The 15995-nt window shown below is 47.5% G+C and overlaps 1 protein-coding gene across 6 annotated transcripts in view; it reads right to left on the reverse strand.

Annotated features, from left to right (window-relative positions):
• LOC311011816 (zinc finger protein 521-like) overlaps positions 1–15995 on the reverse strand; it is an 85310-nt gene that overhangs the window by 44336 nt on the left and 24979 nt on the right. For 4 of the 6 annotated variants that reach the window (XM_084006952.1, XM_084006951.1, XM_084006954.1 and 1 more), the window contains exons 4-5: positions 239–3762; positions 10–94 (exon numbers count right to left, since the gene is read on the reverse strand). In XM_084006952.1, the coding sequence (XP_083863078.1) occupies positions 10–94; positions 239–3762 (3609 nt within the window). The remainder of the gene's footprint in view (positions 1–9; positions 95–238; positions 3763–15995) is intronic. The other 2 variants (XM_084006953.1, XM_084006955.1) reach the window with 1 other exon arrangement.

Raw genomic sequence — 15995 nt, forward strand, 5'->3', positions numbered from 1 at the left:
ATCTCCTACCCAGCATGTGGTTGGCCACATGGACTTGGATGTCCCATTCACTGTAGAACACCATCTGACATTTAATGCACTGGTATGTCTTCTTCTGGAAAAAAGACCAAGAGGAAAAAATCATTATAATAATCAACTTTAAATAGAAAAATTTGCAGGAAAACACATATCAGTTTTAGCAATTTAACCAAAACCATTTGTGAAGTATTTCATTTAACAGAAAACCGATAAACAATACCTCTTCGGTTTGTGAGGGACTGGCTCTGGGCATGGGGGACACTTGGGGGGTCTTGAGGTGCCCGCCGTTGCTGTCCCCTGCCTGTTCCCGGTGCACGGTCTGGACGTGGTTTTGCAGCTCTGCTTCAGACTCAAACTTCACATTACAGCTGGAGCATCGCGTCTTGGCAGCGTGTGACGAGGACGTGGAAGAGGATGAGGATGACGAAGAGACGGCTTTGCCTTTCCCGTCTCCCGGACTGAGACTCTCCCCCTGGATCCACGCGGCCGTGGTCGTTGCCGGAGTGGTTGCTCCGCCGTGCTGCTGCTGTTGCCTTCCTCCGTTCACCGTCGGACTGGAGCTCTTGGAGCCGGCTGCCGTCACGCAGGACGCGCAGAGTCCGTACGGCAGTCCGTTGATGTCCAGCTTCACCAGCTCCTGTTTGGTCCGGAAATCTTTCAGACAAGAGGCGCACTTGAAAGGTTTTTGGATGTGGTGTTGGTGTTGGTGTTGGTGCTGGTTCTGAGAGATGATGTTGTTGCGGCCCATGGGTTGGTGGTTGCCGGACATAGTGCCCGTCTTTTGCATGTGGAAGGTACCGTGGATCTTGAGCTCCAACGTAGAGGTGACAGTCTGCATGCACACCACACAGCGGAAGCCCGTCAGGGAGTTCCTCAGGTCAGGGTGCATCTGGCAATGCTCCAGGAAGTCCTCCTCGCACTGCAGTGGCATCTTACAAATGCGGCAGCTGCCCGTGTCCAGGCTCTTGCTATGGGTGACCTTGTGCTCGGTGAGGGTGAGCAAGGAAGGGAAGCGCTCCCCACAGATGGGGCACATATAGTGTTTGACAGGCCCAAGGTGGGTCTGCATGTGTTCCCTCAGCCCGGCCTCGGAGAAGAAGGTGCGGGAGCAGACGTTGCACTTGTGGTTGCCCTTGATCATATCGGCTTTCCTTTTCATCATGGCGCTCTCGCCGGGGCGTATATTGTGGTCCCTCAACTGGTGGTTAGTGAGGAGGGAGTCCATGGTGTAGGACGCCCCACAGATGTCACACCCAAACATAGGATCCGCGGTGTCCACCTCCTCCTCACTTCCATCATGGCTGTTGTGAGACTCCACCACAGATACAACTGCCGTCCCTGGACCATGGCTGTTAGTGAGGAGACCGTGCAGCTCGGCATCTTCTTTCGGCTGGCTATCCCCGACAGTTCCAGCAGAGCCGTTAGCACCGCAGTTCTGTGCCTTTCCCTCAAACACACAGTGTTTCTCCCTCAAATGCTTCTCCAAGAGGACGATGGCATGGAAGGCCTTACTGCAGAAGCGACAGTTGTACTTCTTGCTGTGGGTGGTGATGTGGCACTGGAGCTCCACCTCGGTGCCGAAGGACTCCCCGCAGAAGATGCAGCGGTGGGCCCGGCCCTGGTTTTCCAGGTGGCTGTGTTTGACGTGCAGCTGCAGGTCGGTCTCGTGCCTGAAGTCCCAGTTGCAGGAGGTGCAGCGGTACACCTTCTTCTCGTTGCTGTGCTTCACGGCCAGGTGCAGCTGGGTAGACACCTTCGAGTCAAACACCTCCTGACACAGCGTGCAACGAAAGAACACAAAGGTGTGCATGTCGAGCAGGTGCTTCTGAAGGTCGTCCACCGAGGTGAACTGCTTGTCGCAGCTCTCGCAGATGTAATACGTGGAGGTAATAGTGAAGTGGATTGTCACGTGCTTCAGCAGGGACTCTTGGTTGGGGAACTCTTTGTTGCACTGCGGGCAGGTGAGTTGAGGCTGCAAGCCGTCCAGATGAGTTTTTAGGTGAGTCTGGAAAAGGTCTAGACTGGTGTACTTGGCTCCACACTGGTTACATATGAACTCACTGTTAGTGCGTGAAGCCGAGCTGCCTTGCTTCAGCATCGTCTGCTCCACAGAGATCGGAGAAGAGGGGCTGAGCGTGCGCAGCGATTTCTTCCCGTTGTTGATGTAGTTCAGTGCCAGCGGAATGTTCTTGTGATTCTCCTTGATGTGCTTGTTGAGCTTCAGAACACTGTTGAATATGGGGGAGTTGGTGCAGTACGAGCAGGAGTACACCTCAACTATAGACTCCTTGGGAGTTATAGCCAGGGGGGAGTCAAAGCGCAGGCTTCCCCCGTCACAGTGAGTCTGACGCACATGCTCCTCCAAGGTGGCCTCAGTCAAGAACCCCATGAAGCACTGGGGGCAGAAGAAGGCGTTGCTCTCCTTCGCCACGGGACTGGGGAAGCCGTGGGAGCAGCGGATGTGTTCCTGGAGGCCGTTGAGGTCACTCAGTACCTCGGTGCAGAAGTTACACTGAAGGAGGGCATCGGGCAAGCTGACTAACAGGGCGGCGTGGTCTTCCGCATTGTGGATCTGCTTAAGATGTTCATTTAGATTTAGCAAAGAGGGCAGCACCTCCAAACAAAACTGGCACGTGTGAGCCTGCTCCGGCTTGTCCAGGTGCATGGTTCGCAGGTGAATTTGAAGCACAGCCAAACTGGAGAACACCTGCTTGTTGCAGTAGATGCAACTGTAGGATACTTTTGGCTGCTTTGCGGAGCGCCCCCCCATGTCCGACGCATTCTGAGCAGCTCTCTTTCTCCTCCCCCTCGCCTTGGGCACGGGCGGCGCCGACTCCACCATCGTGGAGCTGTCTACGGAGAGGTTGGAGTCCGGAGTGGTGCTAGAGACGGAGGTGTAGCCCACCGTTAGCAAAGAAGGGCTGTTGCTATGGTTACTAGATTCAGGGAGCTGGTGGATGTCCATGTGAGCATAGAGGTCCTCGACGGACAGAAAGTGCTCAGAGCAGATAGCACAGGTGTGGCCCTTCCTGTCCCGGCTGTGGGCCTGGTCGATGTGGCTCAGCAGGGTGCCCTCGTCGCTGAAGGGCTCGTGGCAGTAAATACACTGCAGGGTGGCACCCAGGCCTCCATCCTCTGACGGTGAGCACTCAGGGTGGCACTCGGCGATGTGCCTCTGGAGCTCCTCGGGGACGTCGAAGCCCTCCTCACAGCGGCCGCACTTGCGAGTTTCCTTCAGCTTCCATTCATCAGTTCTAGAAAGGCTCGAGCCGCTGCCGTCTTTGCCCCGCTCATGTACTTGCATGTGGCCGTGGAGCGAGCTGGAGGAGAGGAAGCCGCGGCGACACACGGGGCACTTGTGGGGTTTGTTCGAGGCGTGAGTTTTCATGTGGATTTTGAGGTGATCGCTGCGGGAAAAGGCAGAGTCACACTCTCCACAGTGGTACTTCTTGTCGCCGGTGTGCAGCTTCACGTGCCGATCTCGACTGCGCTTGTGCTTGAACAGACGACTGCAAAAGGTGCAGCTGAACGGGAGTTTATCTCCGTGGCTCTGTTCGTGGCGCTTGAGGAAGCTTAGGCGGCTGAAGGACTTGTCACAGAACTGGCACGGGTACGGCAAGCCGGGACCCCCTTCGTCCTCCCCAAAGTCATAGTCCTCGCAGTGGCCCGGAGAAGTCTGATCCTTACTAGAGGGGGATGATGCTGGCCAAGAACACGATGGGTCATCCTCCAGATCAGCACCGTCTGGAGAGGAAGACAGAAAGAGGGGGAAGAGGGAGAAAAGAGGGGTGAGTCAGAAGGGAGAGAGAAGGAGAGAGTAAGTATAGTGAAGTGTTTTGTAAGACTTAGCAACTCATTTGTCTCACTCTTTGGAATAGAAAAGGTAGGCCACCCCGGTGTTATCTGTCATAGTAATTACAAGGTTGCGGTGTAGGAATTTTGATTCTACTATTATTTTTATTATTTTAAAAAGTACCTCTCCTTAGGTGTTATCTAAAAAGTTACACTTAAATATGCAATTTAAAGTATAATTAGAGAAGAGAATAAGTGGAAATACTTTTACTTCAATTAACCTTGTATGTGGCCATGTAATGGCTTAGCCCACTGTGACTCAAAACACAATCTCTCTGACATTTAAAGCCAACACAAGACAATGGGTGTACTTTAGGATGTAAACCCGGCATGAGGTAAATTAGAACATTTCTATTATTCCCGGAACAATTACTCGAATATTTTTTGAAAAACAAGAGCCCTTCAAATGACCTTAAAAAAAACAACAGAAAAACGGGGAAAAGCGGTTCTCGAGAGTGAAAGAAAGAAGATTAAATGTGTAATTTAGACCACAGCTATGCGTAGCCTTTAGGAAGCCTCCGCTGCAAAACAGATGATTTTCATGAAACGGCGGCCTTTCAGAACATCAGTCAATAGATTATAGAATATGCATTATTATCATATTTGTCTGCGCTTAGCCGTGAGGCAGCTGATGCAGGATGGATGAATTTGCCATGTGCTGATGCAGAGGAGGGGGGCAAGGGAAACGGATAAGGGGCAGACAACTGGGTGGTTAACTATCTCACTCAAGGACAAGCAGGTGCAGGAGAATGACCAGCAGCCACCAGTCAACGGACAATGCAGCGCGGCCATTTGTTTCACAAACACTTTAGTGTGTTCCCTTTTTTTTCCCAAATCGCCTCTTTGCCGACATTCCATTCCCCTGGTTCATCGTACGGTGATATGAATGGAAAACACAGAACACCACTTTCCACAAGGTCAAAAGGTTACAGACCACTTCTTCCCGCTGCCGAATTCTAAGTGCTGTGAACTTCCTTGCCTAAATAAAACAACGTAATCCCAACCCCTTCAGAAAAAAACTGTCAAAACGCCAAAACTTGGAATGGGAAAAACAAGAGGAAACTGCAAAAAGATTTATGAGGAGGGTCGAAGGAAAAGCACAAGCTCTTTCCAGGATCCAACCTCTGTACTCTCCTTCAGCTGACAAATCTAAGTCTCCCCCCTTTCTGTTGTTTTTGCTGGGAGATGTGCCCTTTGTCAGGATATCATGCCCTCTCTGAGCACTTACCCCCATCAGGGCCTATCTTCAGGAAACAGATGGGGTCGGAGGCCAGTCCCTTGCCCCTTCCAAACTGCTGAAAGCAGCACATTGAGAGCCCACCTCCACACCGTGGCCCTCCCGGAAACCTCCCACCCCTGGCAAGGCGCCCACTCTGCACACACACACATCTCACTCAAGGAGGCGAACCTTGCCTGATTTACTTGCTTTATCTCTCATACATGTCTCAATGTTTTCTCTCTCTCTGGTTTGAGGGAGGATGGGTGACTCAGTGCGATGCCCTCCTCCACAGAGGGGGCGGATCTGCCCTCCCTCATACTGCCTCCCAGGGTATCGGAGAAGAAGACAAGTGCAAGAAGAATGACCTCAACCAATGCCTTACAGTCAAACATATTGGCTTGGAGACAATAGTATAAAACAAACAAATAAATGGGGCCGTATACAAGGCTAAATTAAATTCCACTGTCTTAAATGAGGATGTCTTTGCCTTGAGACATCACAAAGCTGTCAGGACAATGTCCTTCCCTTTTGTTGTGTGTTTACTGGATGTACATTATTTATTTAGTGGCGTAGCTCCAATAACCCACATAGATAAAGACGTATCTGTGGGGGACATGTGGGAGTAGCAAGCATCGTTTACGTTTAAATGGGCAAATAGCAGTTTGTGAAGTATTACGGGAACTGCTGCGTACTAAAATAACGCCATATATTAATATTACAAAGTTATGATGTAATGAATCTGCCACAGGAGTCACTGTCCATCAAAATGCCGGATTAAAAACAGTTTTTTGAGCTGAAACTGAAACATTTTGGGTATAATTGACCCTCATAGTGACACACACACTGTAATATACACACAGGAGAGCAAAAAGTGCACCCTCACTCACAGTAACAACCATATCTATGTGCAGACATAGATGCACACATAGAATACACAGATACAAGAGCAATGGCCGAAACAAGTGTGTGAACAACTGCAGATGAAAGAGCAATCTTCCTCAGGAGACCTCGAGAGGAAACAGAGAGAGAGACTTGTTTTTTTCCCCCGTCTTCACCCAGACAAGAAATGCCCAGGCCTCAGCAGCAGCCTGAGTAAATAAAAGAGCGGGCCTTACTTCCCTGTCTCTCGGGCCGGGGGCCTGTGCACGCCAGCACTCTCTGTGCCGCTGCCAAAGGGGATGCTGGGGCCTGAAAAACTACACCCTGCAGCTGAAGGGCTGTCTTTGTTGGTCTGCCAAGGCCTTCCTGAGCATCCTCCAGCCAACAGCCTGTCACGTCCTGGGAGGAAGACCTCCATCTTAAGGCCTGTCCCTCTCTGGGAGTTCTGTCCCCTACCTCCCTCCCTCTCTTTTAAATGTCTCCTATATGGAACAAAACAACCTCATTTGGGGAGTTCCTATAGGGGATGGCACAGAATGTGTCATTGCCATATATTTTTTTTTTTAGTACTTCTGTCAAGTTCAAGGAATCAAGAAGATTTGCAAATGGCTCGATACAAATTGGTTTTTCTGTTAGGGCAAATGTAACCACGATGCATTCCCTCCTTCACACGCAGGTCTCGGTTTCCTCTAAGCCAGTCTGAACTACTCTTTGTGCACCACTTCCTCCATGTTCATTTATAGCACCCGCTCCCAGAGTAAATACTGCTGTTTAAATAAGATCCTTAATGCTTGGAACAGGTACGTTTGCCATTTCTGTACACTGCGGCACGGCTCGCCTTCAATAAAACCCCTGAAGAACGTTTTGATTTATATGCAATAAATGTATTTTTGAAAATTTGAAAGCAATACGGATATATTTAGGGAGGAAGTCATTAATTTTACTGATGACATTGTTTCCCTTTGGACTATAATACATATGGTGGAAAACATTAAATGCCAAATAATATGCATAATTTGCAAAGAATGATTACGAATTCATTCTTTGTGGACAAAAGTATTTGTTGGTAGAATAATTAATTTGAGAATGGAATTAGAGGAAACTTTAATGCTTTTTAAGTATACGTGCCAGAAATGAAAGAAACAACAGGAAAAAGGTCTTATTAATTATCACATGAAACTTTTTTATATTATTCATTTGACATTTATTTAGCCAGGATGATCCCACTGAGGTTTTGATCTGATTTCCAAGGGAGAGGAGGGGAGTGGGACTTTTAAAAAGTCCAGTAGAGAAGACTTAGATAACTGTAAAAACTATAGAAGTGTTAGCAGATTGTGTCTACTCTTAAACATAGTGCTTACTAAACCACACACTATTGTTTTATCCAGCTTGGTTTGGGAATAACTCGCGGTTGGTGCCCAGACCTTCGTCTCTGAGGTCCTGGAAGCGGTTCAAGATGCCTTATCGCTGCCCGACAGCAACAGAGTGCACCTCTTCTATTTAGGGAGCCAAACTCTTATCCAGGTCCAGGACCTTATCTTATCAGAAAAGTGTAGCGTGGTGTGTTTTTTGCTATCACTCATCTGCCACTTCTGTTGCACGCTAGACTTTGTTCAAAAGCCATTCTAGTGAAGCAAAGCATGGCCGAACCTTATCTTGCCGTGTGTTGTAGCAGAGATCTGTACGTAGTGGTTGTCATAAGAGATGTGTTTGTGCGAGTGTATTTGTGGCACGTTGGGGATTGGGGATTCAATGAATAAACAAAAAGCTGACAACTTGTCTGATGTAACACCGTGACCCCACTTTATATTCAGAGAGGGGATTTATTTAGCTATTTATTTATTTTTTTTACAGTTACTGGAAAAAGTAGTGAGCCTTTCCCACGAGACAATGCATGTGTCATCTCGACGCTTTTCCTGTTCTGATGCCCAAATAGCAATGTGTGTCTGAACAACACACTATCATGTACGGCCCCTGTCTGTGACACAACCACTTAGGATCTAATAGAGGAGGTGGTGAGAGAAATTTCTACATTAGCTAAGCCCCCAATCTCCATGACTGAGAGAGAGAGAGGGAGAGAGAGAGAGGGGGGGGTGGTCCATTTATTTGGGACTAATTCCAGTCAGATGAACGAATCACTCAGTTGATTCAGGACCGAGGGCTCGGATGACACAGAGCTGTTGGAAGAGGCCCAGGGCTCGGCTTTACTCACAGTACTCCTGTTTTTAAGACATCAAATCCAGTCCGAATGAAACACTGATAATTCCCAGAAGCTGTCAACAAAAGTGCCAGGTGGCTCGACGTGGCTTTTTTTTTTTTTGCACCACGCAGCTGATTAACACACACACACACTAATTCACACAAGTGGAGGTATTTAAACGGAGCTGCTATTTCCCATCAATCGCCGACCTCAGCCGTAGGACCGTCTATGCATGTGTGTGTCCTGTCTCCCTCGTTTCCTTTTTTTTCCTAGCAAACACAATATGTTTTTTTACACATCACTGAGAAATGTCAGCCCCCCTCCACCCCTCCACCCTCACTTTGCTACGGATCAATCAAATCCACGATGCTACAGGATGAGAAGGAGGGGTTGTGGGAGACGGCTGCGAGGGGAAACAGCGAACAGGGATGCTTATCTTTTTTACCGAACAGGGTAGGAAAACGGTAGATGAAATACTTCCTGGGGTTTTTGTCGGTGCCGTAGCAGCGAGTTACTCTGGCCTAACATGTACACAACGCCTTCCATCCCCCCCCTGAAAAACAGTCAAAGGGGATTTTCCTTTTCTCTTTTTAACACAGGGCCTGACACAAAGAGCTGGAACATCAAGCGCCGTCCTGACTCGCTGTGGTCTGGGTGTCCATTATTCTGGCCCTCGCGGCTCCGGCTCTCAACCATGGGGGGAAGCAGGCAAACTGTCAACTACTTTGTCCACATTACCCACGTCCCCCAGCTCAGACAGGAGCACTTGGTCACTGTCCCAGAAATCACAGTGCCCCAGTGGCGTCCCAGGAAAGTTAGACAAATGGAAGGCCAGTGTGAGGAAAAGTAGGGCGGCCAGTCATCCTTTACTCTGGGCTTTTTTTTTTTTTTTCCTTTTCCATGACAGTGAGACACAATGAAAAGTGGAATTCCATTACTTATTGCAGGAGACGTGTCCCTTTCTCTTACACCGACGTCTTTCCACCAACACGGACAAAATGAAATCAATACTAATGATGACGATCGATAATGGTGTTTTTCTGGAAGGTAATGCCAGGCCTCTTAGAAATGATGGAGGATGTTTGTGCTTAGAGGCAGGATCTTCCTCATTTTCTACTGTGAAAATATGCATCGTGTGACAATCCATAACCACAGCCTTTGAGCTCTGAAAGCATGCATACCGCCGGGTAACACGTTTCTGACCCTCAATAACAGCTGCATACTATTACACTGAGGTCATGGAGGTCACTCAGATACATGAATGACAGATAAGGGATGCCTTTATTTCTTTAGATTTCAGAGACGTCTCCCTAGTTCTTTTTCATCTTCTTCACTGTCATTTGGCTGTTGGCAAACCAGCCTTCAAGCATATTAGCGCCACCTACTGGACCGGAGTTTGGAGAAGTGGATCGCTTGTCTGCTTTTTTTAATTAAAATGTATTAATATTGAACATGTGTGCAAATTGCACCAAATTCAACACTGTAAGGCTGTTCCCGCAGAGTGGGAAGCAGAGCGAACACACACACACAGCCTCCTCGCTTTATAGATTATCATTTCATTTAGGTCATTTATACAACTTGTATGGATGTTTGCATCATTAAATGTGGCCCTGCTTCCTGTTTTTGTGGATTTCTTTTTGTCGAGAAACAAGTGGTAAATCAGGAGAGTCGGGGTGAACAAGAAAGCAAATTGTCAAGAGTGCTTCATATTCAAAAAAAAAGGAAAAAAAAGAAAAGGGAGTCATCTAATTAGGTCATTATTCAAGATAGGTGAATATGGGGTTGATAATAGGTTACTATTCAGAGTACAGTTATTGTTCCAGTTGAATCTGATTTGATTTGAATCACACTAGAACCACAATGCACTTCACAGCATGCGTGTAATAACCTACGTGATGCTGGATACAGTGTTGTTACATTAAAAATAAATGTATATTTATTGCGTGACGCCCATAACTGTGGCACAACTACACTGCAGTAAAGTGGAGTCATTTAAATGGTCAGTATTTCAAGGTTTAAAACAGGCAGCCTGTTAAAGGCAAAGAGCGGTGAGACCTGTAGGTGCTGTGATGCGTTCAGGGTGTAGGCGGAGCAGTTTGTGGTGGTGGTGTCATCTCCTGTAGAACTGAGCTGCAGGTACATGTGGAGAGGAAGGACAGTTGACCACTTCAGGTAGGCTACAGCACAAACAGGAAGGAGGCTGTTCCCCAGGTCTTGGCTGGACCGGCAGCCACAGTGAGCCTCCCAGGGGGAGAAGGGAGGATGGCAATCTGTCCCCCCAGCATGCACCATCACCGCCTGCCTCACTGCACTGGCTCTAAGGGAGTGCTGGGCCAGGCGGGACCGGGCTGGGCCGGGCTTCAATCAGCAGGGGGGTCTCTGTGTGTGTGCTGCTCCCTCAACACTGCGGCGGACCAGGCTGAGGACCCGGTGGACAGTCAGTCAGTCAGTCAGTCAGTCAGTCAGTCAGCCCCTGTGAGAGATGCTGCAGCACTCTGCCCTACCATGCTACCACTCTATTAATATTTCCTTGCAAAGGTTTACTTGGATGCTCTTTTTTTATGTTTCCCCACTCTTCGTTACTCGCTGGAAATTTGATTTATGTTATCAGCTGGTAGAAGAAAGAAAAAAATTGTTGTGCGTACAGAAATATGCTGAGTTACCGTATGGTTTGCTTCATTAAAAATAGGGTTTGCTCTGCAAGTTTCAAGAGGCGCTATCCATTACTTAAAAGCACGCAGAGCACACACCGAATTCAGAAAATAGGGTCTAATTCGTTTTAATCAAACTACCTTAAAGTGACCCATAAAAACTTGAGCCAGACTACAATGAACAGTCATTTTAAAGGATAACTTCAGACACGGCGATCTAGGTTTCAGGACTTGGGAATATTGTTGGAAAAGTGTAGTCAGTCTTACACCAACATGCTGACAAAAATCATATGAATATGGACAGCCAACACTGAAATGCATGTGTTAGCTTTAGCAATAGCATTTATCAGGAAATGCCCGACCCTGCCTTTCGACCCGTGACCTTTGCTTCCCCGGGATTAATGCGCTGTGGCTCTATTTGATATCTCCTCAACGGCATCGCGGCTTGTCAATGGTAAAACAACTGGAGACAGCCCAGGAGGGAGAAGAAAACACGCATCTCGGAGAGGAGAGCGGGAGGGGGAAGAAAAACAAGCATCAACTCAAGCAAGACGATGTATTTTCATGCATCCCTGTCTTAAATGTCAAGATTTCTTAACCCTCAGTGACTGCAGCGCTGACACCTCTCCGAGGTTCAACAGAAACCGCATTCATTAATAATTAGCTTAGCTGTGAGATCAGGGAGTGAGACCGAGAATGAAAGAGCCAGCGAGACGGCTAAAATTTAAACTTCTGTTCTTTCCCGAGAGAATCGGATTTCACTACTAAGTTTTTTTTTTTTCCCCACTTTTTGTTCATTTCTTGTTTTCCTGGCGTGTTGGCCAGAATCCCGCAGGCGGCCCCCGCGAACGAGCGATGCAGACGTCGCATCAGCCTCGCTACTCCCTCCTCTCCTTAATCATGGCTCTAATACCCTCCAGATGAATAAACATCTTCATCCCCTCTCCGTTAAAGCCAGAAGGCTCCTCCACTCTCCAATCCAAGAAAAAGGGGAGAAAGAAAGAGAGCTGAAGAAGCAGCCCAGGAAAAAAAAACCCATGACAGATGGATGGGTGGATCAATGTCGAAAATGAACCGCCAGCAAAGTAACAAAGCCACGGCAAGATTTTCTGGTTCTTCCCATAATTCGTCTGATCTATCTCCCCCTTGACACAATTATCACAGTCCTCCTAATTATTTTTTCTTCTTTAACAGATTTCTAATGGCAGGTTTTTTTTTCATGATCGTGTTTATAAAGTGGAGGTTTTTTGCGGGCTGTTGTGCAACCTTGTCGCTTCAGACTGTGTCCACAGACTGCACAGGAAGGGGGAATGGGGGGGTGGAGAGGGAGGTGTGGTGGGGGGGCGGTCTCTGGAGAATGGGCCAGGCCCCAGACCAGCACTTCCCTGGCCCAGTAACTGTGCCAGAATACTCATGACATGTGTGTACAGTATGTGAGCGCAAATGGCAGACAGATTTCGGGGTTTGCTTTGTTTCCCCCCTATTGTTTTCTGCTGGTTTCTATGCAGCTCATCATCATATCTTAATACTAATACTTAATACTAAAGTATTATGAAAACACACGCACCCAACACGCACACGCCTCCGCGGATGTGAGCAGCTCCTTCGTTGCCCTCGTCTTAATTTGCAGAACAGGGCTGGAATATGAGGCCTGAATACAACCAGACAAATGACTACAGGGCATTTTACTTATTCATTCATCACTTCACATTGATTTATTCCTGTTTATCTATTTATCAGTTGGAAAAAAAGTGTTTCTTCTTGATTGTTTTGCTTAAAGTTTGCATGCTGACGTACTTAGTGGAAAACTTTCAGGATCACTGTTGAAAAATCCCCTTAAGAAAAAAAAGGGAGATTATTGAGGTTCATCTTACCCTTGAATGCCTCCTCTCACTCAAACGGCTCAATGGATACTGTGCCTATTTACATAGCCAGCACTCCTTGGCTTGGTAACCATTTACTTAGTTATACACCACCACCTGGGAGGCTATTTATGTCTCTCTCTGGAGAGGAACTCGCTATGACTGCCAACCAAACACCCCCATATGAACTATTATCCATTCAATTCAAGTCAACTTAAAGGAAAGGCCTCAGATGCTCAGCTTTACATTAAGACTCTGCTTATAAAACATTAAAGGTGCTGTATACGAGATCGGGACGTTGATATTGCCTCTCGATGGCACTCAACATGGCGACGGCTAACAGTGCAAACACTAGCAACAGTGCTCACGGTGTTCACCAAAGCACCAAAGCAGCCAGCCAGCAAGCTAGCCAACAAGCCTACCCAGCTATCACCAAAGAGCAGAGAAGCTCAGATTACAACACACACAGAGGGACAGCGACTTCATTCTCCGCTCAGGTGCTCCTCTACATCTTTACAGCCCTAATCGGTTTTCTATTCTCTGAATATTGTACCTTTAAATGCACAAATCAAATATTAGACAGGAGTCATATGTTAATAGTAAAAAAAAAAGGACTGCGGTATATTAAATATTTGAGGTATTTTGTGGATACTGTGACCTTTTCCTGCCGAAATAAAGAGTCTCCTTCTCATATGTGGTAATCTCACGTCTATCTGAATAAGCAGCTCGCTGCAATGAACCCATTTCAAGGATCATCATTCCAGAGAGTGAATGTAATAGTCCCCCAATATCAGTTATCACTGACAGCAACATCCATATCAGCTAATTACTTTTCATTGGGCTTGTAGACGAGGAGGACATCGGCCTTTTATCTGTATATGAAAAGGAGAAGACATTACTATTATGCTATTATGGTGAAAGAGCCCGGTATTACTGGAGCCCTAATATAGAAAACGGCACACAATGAGGTAGTAATAATACGGCGCGTCACCTCCGGTGGCTGTCTTACCAGACGACTTTGAATATTGGGAGAATATTACCAATAAGGTGACCTTTAATTACATTTGGCTGACGAGTCAGGAGGAGAGAAATAGATGCTCTAAGATTACCGAGTCCTGATGACACAGAACACAAAGAGCCCTACTCGCCTGGTAACAGGATCCATGCTGGGCTGTTTTGTTTTTTCCCTTTTACCAGCATATATATCCAGCACAAACAGAGGGAGCCAATAGGTCAGAGCAGTGTTTTCTCCCATCCTTAATTTGTATTTTTCCTTTGCGTCCTCGGGTTAGCGAGGTGACCGTCGTCTCCTCAGCTGTTCATTGTCTGAGGGATGAGCCGGAGTTGGGGGAATATAATCCCACGCACTATGCATACAGCAGGGGAGGGAAAACCGTGGGCACAAGAGGTGGTGCACGACCCCCCCTGGGTAATTTGTAAAACATGAGCCATGGCACCCGAGCGCCATGCTGATGCTCGGGTCAGGTGACTCAAGTCACAGGTGCACCATGGGAGGATCTCTGGTGAGGGGAGGCGCACCTCCCACAACAGAGCATGGTGGGCAACACAATGTTTTCTGAACATGGAGGAGCTCCCTTGGAAGTTGCCTCGCTCTTTATTTTTAGGAAAGTGTACAACGCTGGAAACGTAGCAGAGGTGGTGGATTTTTTGTTTTCCTTTCTTTTTTGCCGTCAGCTTGCATCTGCAACTGAAATGTTGCCACATCAATAGACAACATGGAACATAATAGCACACAACACATACATGCCTGAGACCACACATGTCGCTTTAATAAGAAGTCTTGATTAGGATGCGGCAGACATAACATCCCGCGTGCACTCTGCTTTGCTAGGCCTCAGATAACCTTTATCCTATAGGGTTTAATTAATGTCAGCCAGTCTACTCTGCCTTTCAGAAGGAAACGACTTATTTCTCTGCCCTCATGGAGCTCAAATCCCTCTGTTTCACTGGTGAGGCCGGCTGCCTTGTTTATCCCAACTACAGGTACTGCTCCCTATTAAGGCCAGCACTTGTTACAGGGAAAAGGTTGAATTATTTACCAACAGTAGAGGGGGAGGAGGCGAGAGGGAGAAGGAGGCAGAGGGAGAAGTATTTCATACACGGGATGAGATTTTTATGTTGTTTTGAACAAGATTAATGATCCATGGACATTAGATACAGGTGCTGATTACTAGAAAGGGGCATCCTTGCATACGATAGGAGAATAATGCCATACAGGGATGAGCAAATTACCCCCCCCCCCCCCCCAAAAAAAATACTATGCGTTCTACTCTTTGATGAAACGCACCCGGTGCTTTAAGAGTGGGTGGAGTTAGACGTTTTGATCATGTGTAAATAGATGAATGTATCTTGGTAAATAGATACCGAGGGGTGCTTGTACGCTCCCCTCACCGAGGGCAAACTGTCTGCATTCTATCTGCATCTCAGCCTCTCTGCACAATGCAACAAAACATACAGAAAACAAAAGGGAGCACAGAGGGGGAGAACGAAGAGACAGACCAAACAATAAACTCAACCACAAGAGACGGAGTTTGACTCTGTGTGTGTGTGTGTGTGTGTGTCGAGGGGGGAGACAGAAAGGGAGAGGAGGACAAGGAGGGAGATGAAGACAAATGCAGAAAGGGAGGGAGACAGAGGGCGGCAGAGAAAACGAAAGACAGAGGGAGAAATCAAATTTGCAAGAACATAACAAAAAGCTGTATCTCCGACAAAAGAGAACACACAAGGGTATTTGTCTAGCTGTCTACACCAGCAGGATCCTCTGAAAGTTTATTAAACTAGAAGCCTTCAAGAGAAGGCAGAGAGTAGTAAACTATACTACTGGGGGAGGAGAAGAGAGAGGGAACGGGAGTGAGGGGGGAGTTTGAAAAAGCAAAAAGCTTGCTTTTCAGCCTCTGTCTCAGAAATTCTTTTATTTCAGCCATGCATTAAGCAACCTCCCCACTGAGTTCTGCTCCCCTTCCTGGTGTGGATAAAGCCGTCCCTCGGGGGAGCCGCTGGTAATTTCCAGCTTCGCCAGAAACTCAGGTATTAGAAAAGACCGCTCGGGGACCTGCCACAATATACCTTCACAATTTCATACGCTCTGAAAAAGAGGGAGCCCCTCCCTCCCAGACTACCCCCACCCTCCCAGTAAACCCCCTCGAGGGTCCCCCCAGTTCAAATTTCTGAAGTGCAGACAACGGGTGTATGTGTGGGGGAAGGCGGGTGGGGTGGGGGGGGGCCCGTGGGACTGAGCACCAGCAATAGAAAATCCACTGCATAGAGGAGAAAAAAGCATTTCCTCTCTGGTC

This window comes from Eutrigla gurnardus (assembly GCF_963514095.1).
Source record: "Eutrigla gurnardus genome assembly, chromosome: 4".
NCBI classification, from domain to species: domain Eukaryota; kingdom Metazoa; phylum Chordata; class Actinopteri; order Perciformes; family Triglidae; genus Eutrigla; species Eutrigla gurnardus.